The 8998-nt window shown below is 47.4% G+C and overlaps 1 protein-coding gene across 1 annotated transcript in view; it reads right to left on the bottom strand.

Annotated features, from left to right (window-relative positions):
- Nucleotides 1-7309: 7309 nt before the first annotated feature.
- LOC119329879 (premnaspirodiene oxygenase-like) overlaps nucleotides 7310-8998 on the bottom strand; it is a 3983-nt gene continuing 2294 nt past the window's right edge. Inside the window, exon 2 of the mRNA XM_037602976.1 lies at nucleotides 7310-8377. Within this exon, the coding sequence (XP_037458873.1) occupies nucleotides 7310-8377 (1068 nt within the window). The remainder of the gene's footprint in view (nucleotides 8378-8998) is intronic.

The raw sequence follows: 8998 nt of genomic DNA, 5'->3' as shown, positions 1-8998 counted from the left end.
AGAGAAGAAGAGTAAAGGAGAAAAAATATAAAGAGGAAGAAAAGAGGGGCGCGACACGTGACCTTGGCTATCCATTTTTCGTGCACGTGTGTTCGTGTGATTTGATGTGATCGATCATGTGGACGAATTTTCAACAATTGATATCTAGAATAAGGTCGTTGTAAAGATGTGCTTACCCTGGGAAGGCGACCCTATTAGAATCGATGAAGCGTTCCTACTCTCCCGAAGGAGAGCCGCGTGTGTATATATATTGGGGCAGAAATCCTTGCCGTGGAGTACAAGAGAAGAGGAGACCGATCCGGTCATTACAGAGATGAGGAGATTGATTCAGACAAGAGGGAGAATAGTTGAGATTACATGCCGTGAATAACTCAAACTCTAACACCCTCCCTTAATCTAAACTATCCTATGTTGAGATTTCTCTTGAACTCTTCAAAAGGTTTGACCGGCAAGGCTTTAGTAAACTCATCTGCTATTTGATCCTTGGATGGAATAAACCTTATATCCAGCTTCTTCTCTGCCACTCTTTCTCGAACAAAAAGGAAATCAATTTCCATGTGTTTGGTTCTACCATGAAACACTGGATTAGCAGAGAGATAGGTGTCTCCCAAATTATCACACCATAAACATGAAACACGATGTTGCTTAATTCACAACTCCTTGAGTAATGATTCTACCCAAATAATCTCAGCAGTTGCATTTGCCAATGACTTGTACTCGGCTTCGGTACTTGACCTTGACACTGTGGCTTGTTTTCTGACACTCCAAGAAATAAGGTTTGAACCCAAAAAATACTGCAAATCCTCTAGTCGATTTTCTGTCATCACTACATCCTGCCCAATCAGTATCAGAGAAGGCACTGACAAGTGTAGAACTAGAACGCCTGAACTGAAGTCCCAAGCTCATAGTGTGTTTAATATATCGTACAATCCTTTTGACAGATGTCCAATGAGTGGAGGTAGGGGCATGCAGATATTGACAAACATTGTTTACAGCAAATGATATGTCTGGTCGTGTCAAAGTCAGGTACTGTAGGGCTCCAACAGCACTTCTATATTTTGTACTCTCCTCTTCATTAAGTGGTTCTCCCTCATATGCTAACAGTTGCTCTGAAGAAGACAACGGTGTAGGTGAAGGTTTGCAATCCTTCATTCTCATACGAATTAGAAGTTCACTGGCATATTTCTCTTGATTTAATACTATGCCATCTTGAATCTTTTTAACTTCAATACCTAAGAAGATGTGGAGATCACCAAGGTCCTTCAAGGCAAATTCTGAGCTCAGATCATGCAAAAGAGCATTAGTGGCATTTTGTGAGGAGCTTGCAACTATGATGTCATCAACATATATGAGCATAAACATGACAGTATTTGCCTTGTTGTAAATGAAGAGGGATGTATCAGCTTTGGATGCAACAAAACCAAGATATTTCAATTGTGAGCTTAACCTGGAGTACCATGCTCTAGGAGACTGTTTCAGATCATAAAGAGCTTTGTCAAGTTTTCAAACATAGTGTGGTGTTTGTTTGTTTTCATACCCTGGCAGTTGCTTCATATAGACATCCTCTTCCAGAACAACATGCAAAAACGCATTCTGAACATCTAGCTGTCTGAGGCTCCATCCCCTGGAAACTGCAATGGCTAGCACAAGTCTTATGGCAGCAGCTTTTATAACTGGACTAAAAGTATCCTCATAATCAATACCATAACGTTGTTTAAAACCTTTTGCAACTAGACGTGCCTTCTACCTATCAATGGAGCCATCTGCTTTTCTTTTGATTCTATAAACCCACTTGCGATCAATGATATTTTTACCTCTTTGACTTGGTACCAAATACCATGTCTTATTCTTCATAAGTGCACGATATTCTTCATCCATAGCCCTTTTCCACTTAGCATCTCCAAGTGCATCACTCAATCTTGTTGGTTCTCCTGAAATACATAGCATGCCATATGGGACAGTAGCGTCTTTTCTTATTTTGGGATTTCTAATACCTTTTTGTAGCCGGGTCATAACCCTCGAAGTCGTGACAGGTTGTGATTGACGCTGCACAGGAGTCTGCTCAATATGAACAGCCGCAGAAGATCCAGAAGATCCTTCCAAATCTGTAGACTGAGTGACCGCACGCGATCTTGTGGCCATCGGTGTGGCCGAATCTGAACCGAGGCCATCCGTAGAGGATCCCGCACTTGATGTCAGCTGCATGCACACAGGCGCTCCCGGCGCTGTCCTTGGCTGCATGCATGTAGCGCGCTCGCTCCCGCGTGATGACGCAGCGCCTGCAGAGTGGCCTGTTGCCTCCTGGTCCACCTGACCTGACTGGCTAGCGCACGTGGAGTGGCCCGCTACCGCCTGGTCCACCTGAGGAGTGGCCCGCGCGGATGGCGTTCGATCCGAGGGGGATCCGCGCGTGCGATTCGAGGAAGGCTGGCGCACTGGCGTGACAGGCGCTGCTGGATCTTCCTCGTGTTCCACGCCAGCCTCCTCTCCTTCTCCATTAGCATGAAATAACAGGTCGTTTTGAGCCAAATTTTCATGATTTTGATCATCTTGTGTGTTGTTTTCTCCGAGCACCTGCACAGGCATAATACTAGGAGCAAGAATATTGTCAGATTGGTTAGCACAATTGCTATCACCCCCTTGATCAAAATTTGGAAGGAGGAGAATTTCTTTTCGAAGAAGAGCTCCGACATTAGGATGAAGAGACTCGAATGGGAAAACTGATTCATCAAAGACAACATCTCTAGATATGTAGACTCTGCCAGTGGAGACATCAAGACACTTAACTCCTTTGTGCATAGGACTATAGCCTAGGAAGACACATTTTTTGAACGAAAAGCAAGCTTGCGTATATTGTATGGCCTAAGATTCGGCCAACAAGCACACGCAAAGATACGAAGAGATGTGTAGTCTGGAGTAATACCAAAAAGTCGTGTTATAGGATTCTCAAACTTGATAACTTTGCTAGGACGAATATTGATTAGATATGTGGCAGTAAGGAAAGTTTCGTCCCAGAATTTGAGAGGCATAGATGCATTGTCTAACAATGATAGTCCTACTTCAACAACATGAGGTGTTTTCGTTCAGCAGAGCCATTCTGTTGGTGAGCATGTGGACAGGAAACATGATATGAAATTCCAATCTTTTGAAAAAAGGAATTAAGTTTCTCATACTCACCACCCCGGTCGGTTTGCATTGCAAGAATTTTGGAATCCAATTGGCGTTCAACAAGATTTTGGAAATTGCTAAATACTTGAAAAACATCGGATAGTTTCTTTAGCAAATAAATCCAAGTGAACTTACTATAATCATCAATAAAGCTTACGTAGTAAGAAAATCTACCAACTGAAGTAGGGGCTGGCCCCCACACATCTGAAAAAATAAGTTGCAGCAGATCAGTGGATACACTGGTAGAGATGGGATAAGGCAATTGATGACTTTTAGCTTGTTGACATGCATCACAAACTGACTCAACACTAGACTCATAAGGAAGTTTATTTCTACTAAGGACATGCTGAACAATGGTTGAAGACGGATGACCTAAACGACTATGCCACTTTGCCGAAGATGGTTTAGTGACACTCCAAGCTTGTTTATTTGAGCATGATGAAGAGGGTGATGATATGAGTGGATAGAGGCCTCCCTCGCACTTTCTGAAGGAAATATGCCCTAGAGGCAATAATAAAGTTATTATTTATTTCCTTATATCATGATAAATGTTTATTATTCATGCTAGAATTGTATTAACCCGAAACATAATACATGTGTGAATACATAGACAAACAAAGTGTCACTAGTATGCCTCTACTTGACTAGCTCGTTAATCAAAGATGGTTATGTTTCCTAACCATGAACAATGAGTTGTTATTTGATTAACGGGATCACATCATTAAGTGAATGATCTGATTGACATGACCCATTCTATTAGCTTAGCACCCGATCGTTTAGTATGTTGCTATTGCTTTCTTCATGACTTATACATGTTCCTATAACTATGAGATTATGCAACTCCCGTTTGCCGGAGGAACACTTTGGGTGCTACCAAACGTCACAACGTAACTGGGTGATTATAAAGGAGTACTACAGGTGTCTCCAAAGGTACATGTTGGGTTGGCGTATTTCGAGATTAGGATTTGTCACTCCGATTGTCGGAGAGGTATCTCTGGGCCCTCTCGATAATACACATCACTTAAGCCTTGCAAGCATTGCAACTAATAAGTTAGTTGCGGGATGATGTATTACAGAACGAGTAAAGAGACTTGCCGGTAACGAGATTGAACTAGGTATTTGGAATACCGACGATCGAATCTCGGGCAAGTAACATACCGATGACAAAGGGAACGACGTATGTTGTTATGCGGTCTGACCGATAAAGATCTTCGTAGAATATGTAGGAGCCAATATGGGCATCCAGGTCCCGCTATTGGTTATTGACCGTAGACGTGTCTCGATCATGTCTACATTGTTCTCGAACCCGTAGGGTCCGCACGCTTAAGGTTACGATGACAGTTATATTATGAGTTTATGCATTTTGATGTACCGAAGGTTGTTCGGAGTCCCGGATGTGACCACGGACATGACGAGGAGTCTCGAAATGGTCGAGACATAAAGATTGATATATTGGAAGCCTATGTTTGGATATCAGAAGTGTTCCGGGTGAAATCGGGATTTTACCGGAGTACCTGGAGGTTACCGGAAACCCCCGGGAGCTATATGGGCCTTAGTGGGTTTTAGTGGAAAAGAGAAGGGGCAGCCCAAGATGGGCCGCGCGCCTCCCCCCTCCCCTAGTCCTATTAGGACAAGGAGAGGTGGCCGCCCCCCCTCTCTCTTTTCCCCCTCCGCGAATCCTATTCCAACTAGGATTGGGGGGGGGGGGATCCTACTCCCAGAGGGAGTAGGACTCTCCTGGCGCACCCTCCTTGGCCGGCCAGCCTCCCCCCCTTAGTCCTTTATATACGGAGGCAGGGGCACCCCAGAGACACACAAGTTGATCCACGTGATCTATTCCTTAGCCGTGTGCGGCGCCCCCAGCCACCATAGTCCTCGATAATATTGTAGCGGAGTTTAGGCGAAGCCCTACTGCTGTAGTGCATCAAGATCGTCACCACGCCGTCGTGCTGACGGAACTCTTCCCCGACACTTTGCTGGATCGGAGTCCGGGGATCGTCATCGAGATGAACGTGTGCTAGAACTCGGAGGTGACGTAGTTTCGGTGCTTGATCGGTCGGATCATGAAGACGTACGACTACATCAACCAAACGCTTCCGTTGTCGATCTACTAGGTATGTAGATCATACTCTCCCCTCTCGTTGCTATGCATCACATGATCTTGCGTGTGCGTAGGAAATTTTTTGAAATTACTACGAAACCCATCACTTTCCTCTAAGGATGACTCTCCTCGTTGCCAAGTCCTTGATAACAAAAGAATAAGGATAGAATATTATGAGAACATTGTTGTCAAGAGTAAAATGGTGAACTGAAACAAGATTCTTTGATGCATGAGAAACATGTAAGACATTATTTAGATGCAAGTTTTTCTCGGGGGTTTTAACAATTGAGTTACCAATGTGAACAATTTCCATACCCGTCCCACTTGCCGTGTGCACTTGGTCACCTCCGTGGTATCTTTGTCGCATCGTCAACTTGTCAAGTTCCCCCGTGATATGCTCGGTAGCGCCGCAATCTGCATACCAATTTGTGTCAATCCCGTAGGAGTTGGTGATGAGGTTGGCTTTCTTCTTTTCTTCACGATCCTCATCATAGCGGTGCCAGCAGGCCCTTGCACCTCCGGGGTGATATTTGTAGCAAATTTGGCACTCGGGATAATCCCCTTCATGTTGTTGCTATTGCTGCTGTGGAGGTTGTCGCTACTGGCGTTGCTGATAGCCGCCTCCACCGCCGCGAGAAGAAGAGGGAGAGGCACGGTCACCGCCGCGGCCACGCCCTCTGTTCCCTCGCCTGCGACCTCTGTACATGGCGTTTGCAGATGATCGGAAGCTTGATGGTCCGTCACCCAGCATCTCCATCCTTTGATCGAAAGCTGAAATCTGCGAGAAAAGATCATCAACAGTGATCGAGTTTTCGATGGCGCCGACTGCTGCAACGATGGGATCGTAGTCCCGATCAAGGCCGGCGAGGATGTAGTCGACCATCTCGCCGTCGGTCACTGGATGACCGGCGGCTGCAAGCTCATCTCCGAGACTCTTCATCTTGGCAATGAAAGAGTTGCTTGACATGTTGCCCTTCATGGTGTTGGAGATGGCAATTCTCATATTTGTTATCCGAGATTGGGACTGCACAACAAATAGTGTGGTAAGAGTAGTCCATAGATCATGAGTACTTTCCTTACCAATGACCTGCGCCAAGATTTCGGGGGTGAGCGAATTCAACAGGTAGCTCAGAACCTGTTGGTCTTTCGCTAGCCACGGGCCATACAGAGGACTTTGCTCCATGGCTGTGGTCTTGTCTGCCTTCGCGACCTCCATCGTGCTTGGCGGTGCGACATCTGTACCGTCGAGGAGGCCGGTTACTTGCGCGCCTCGCAGCGCTGGCATCACCTGCGATTTCCAGAGAAGGCAATTCCCTCTTGCGAGCTTATCTGTACCGTCGAGGAGGCCGGTTACTTGCGCGCCTCGCAGCGCTGGCATCACCTGCGATTTCCAGAGAAGGCAATTCCCTCTTGCGAGCTTTTCTGATGGAGGAGCTCCGAGGTTGAGGGGGACGGCGCTCGAACTAGCCATGGCGATAGGCTTTTGGGTTTCTGGCGATGATTGGGTTTGGGTTTTTTTTGTTCGCTGGATAAAGGGATCGCTAGATGATGGGAAGAGGCTAGGCTCTGTATACCATATTAGAATCGATGAAGCGTTCCTACTCTCCCGAAGGAGAGCCGCGTGTGTGTATATATTGGGGCAGAAATCCTTGCCGTGGAGTACAAGAGAAGAGGAGACCGATCCAGTCATTACAGAGATGAGGAGATTGATTCAGACAAGAAGGAGAATAGTTGAGATTACATGACGTGAATAACTCAAACTCTAACAGACCCGACTAACGCCTTGAGGCGGGCGATATAGTCGCTAGTAGTTCACACGGAGGAGGAAAACGGAAAAGGCTAGCTTGTCGATAACATGGTGACGTCACTCTAACACACTTATTTTCAAACACAATACAAACATAAACACTCATAGATACGCATAAACACACATTCCTATAAACACACGACACACACTTATTATACAGGCACAGTTATTTTTTCGACTGGGTGATGCGGGCACGCTTATTATATGTGTAGTTGCATTGCAAGCAAACATAGTTACTCGTGGGCGGCCGGGACGAAGGGCGTGGCGAGGAGCATCAGCGGCGTGCGGCGCCGCACGCCGAGGCCGGGGGCCTCCTCCATGTCGACCTCGCAAACGCCTTCCGGCAGCGACCAGTCAAAGTGGTAGAGCAGACCGACGAGGGCAAGTTCCATGATGGCAAGCGCGTAGTTGATGCCGGGGCACATCCTGCGGCCAGCACCGAACGGGACGAACTCGTAGGTCTTGCCGGTGAAGTCTACAGCCCCGTCCTCGAAGCGCTCAGGCTGGAACTCCTCGGCATCCTTCCAGTACGCCGGGTCCCGTCCGATGGCCCATGCGTTGATGACGACGCGCGACTTGGCAGGGACCGTGTACCCTTGCAGCTCGCAGCTGCCAATGCTCTCCCGGGGCACCAGCAGCGGCGCCGGCGGATGCAGCCGGAGTGCCTCCTTGATCACCAGTTTCAGGTACCGAAGGTTGCTCGCCTGCAGGTCGGCCTCCGTCACCACGGCCTTACCCTTGAACGCCTCTCGGATCTGGCCCTGCAACTTCTTCATCACCAGCGGGTTCCGCATCAGCTCCGACATCCCCCACTCCATCGACGATGCTGCTGTCCCCGTGCCTCCCACGAACATGTCCAGGATGATGGCCTTGATCCTACTGTTGTCGAGCTCAAAGCCAAGGCCGCCTCTCTCCTGTAGGCCAATGAGCACGTCGACGAGGTTCTCGTCCACGTTCTCGGGGCCGCCGACCTTGATCTTGTCGGCGCGGGCGGCGTTCCTCTCATTGATCATCTCCTCCAGGAATGCATCCACCGTCTTGTGGACGCCCTGGAGGCTGCGCTCCATGCCGGTGAGTGCGGCGAGCACTGTCGTCCACTCCGGGAAGAGGTCGGGGATGTCGAAGCCGCTCGCCAGGCGCACCCCGGACTTGATGGCGGCTAGGAACTCTGGTGACTTCTTCGGCGTCTTCCCGAATGCTGCCCGCGCAACGATGCTGTTGGTCAGGCCATGGAACATGACACTCATGTTCACGGGTGTCGACGACCCTGCCTGGCGGATCTGCTCCACCCGCATCCTCATCTGAAGGAATAAATGACCCGTTGAATTAAACGTATTGTTCAAGGATGCCAATCCCCAGCAAACGTTCAGCTGTTGCGAACACAACAGTTTCACGTATATTGGGAGAGGTTGGGTCTTAGGTGGCATTTTGCAAATTGCCATGGCAGTTTGTTTAAATTGTGGGATTTTTTTTAAATGCCACCGTTGGATGCAAATCTACTGGTTCTGGAGGCGTTCGTCTAGATTGGGTTCCTCGCAAACATTCGCTAGATAACATTCCTGATTGTTCAGTCATAAATCATGTTGTGACCGAAAGCATTTCGCAACACAAACATAATTAAAGTCGTAGTTGAGTTGCCTGTTCAATAAGTCGATTTTCTAGAAAGTTGGATCTAAAACATTTTGAAAGATAAACGTAAATGCCGTACTTATGGTACTTATAAGTTTCTTTTACGCTAATCGAGCCTGGAATTTTTCTTGGAGTAAGTTTATTTTCTAGACCGTTGGATTAAGATCTAACAGGTAGTCTTTTCTTTCTTTTCCCCCAGCTTCCTTTGTTCCCGTACCATTCCACATCCCCTTCTTGTCTTTGGCTTGCCTCCGCCTTCGATGAGTGTGCTGTCTAATCCGGCCGGGAATATA

Source organism: Triticum dicoccoides, chromosome 7A (assembly GCF_002162155.2).
Source record: "Triticum dicoccoides isolate Atlit2015 ecotype Zavitan chromosome 7A, WEW_v2.0, whole genome shotgun sequence".
Taxonomy (NCBI): Eukaryota; Viridiplantae; Streptophyta; class Magnoliopsida; order Poales; family Poaceae; genus Triticum; species Triticum dicoccoides.
This window is presented reverse-complemented; position numbering and strand designations above follow the sequence as displayed.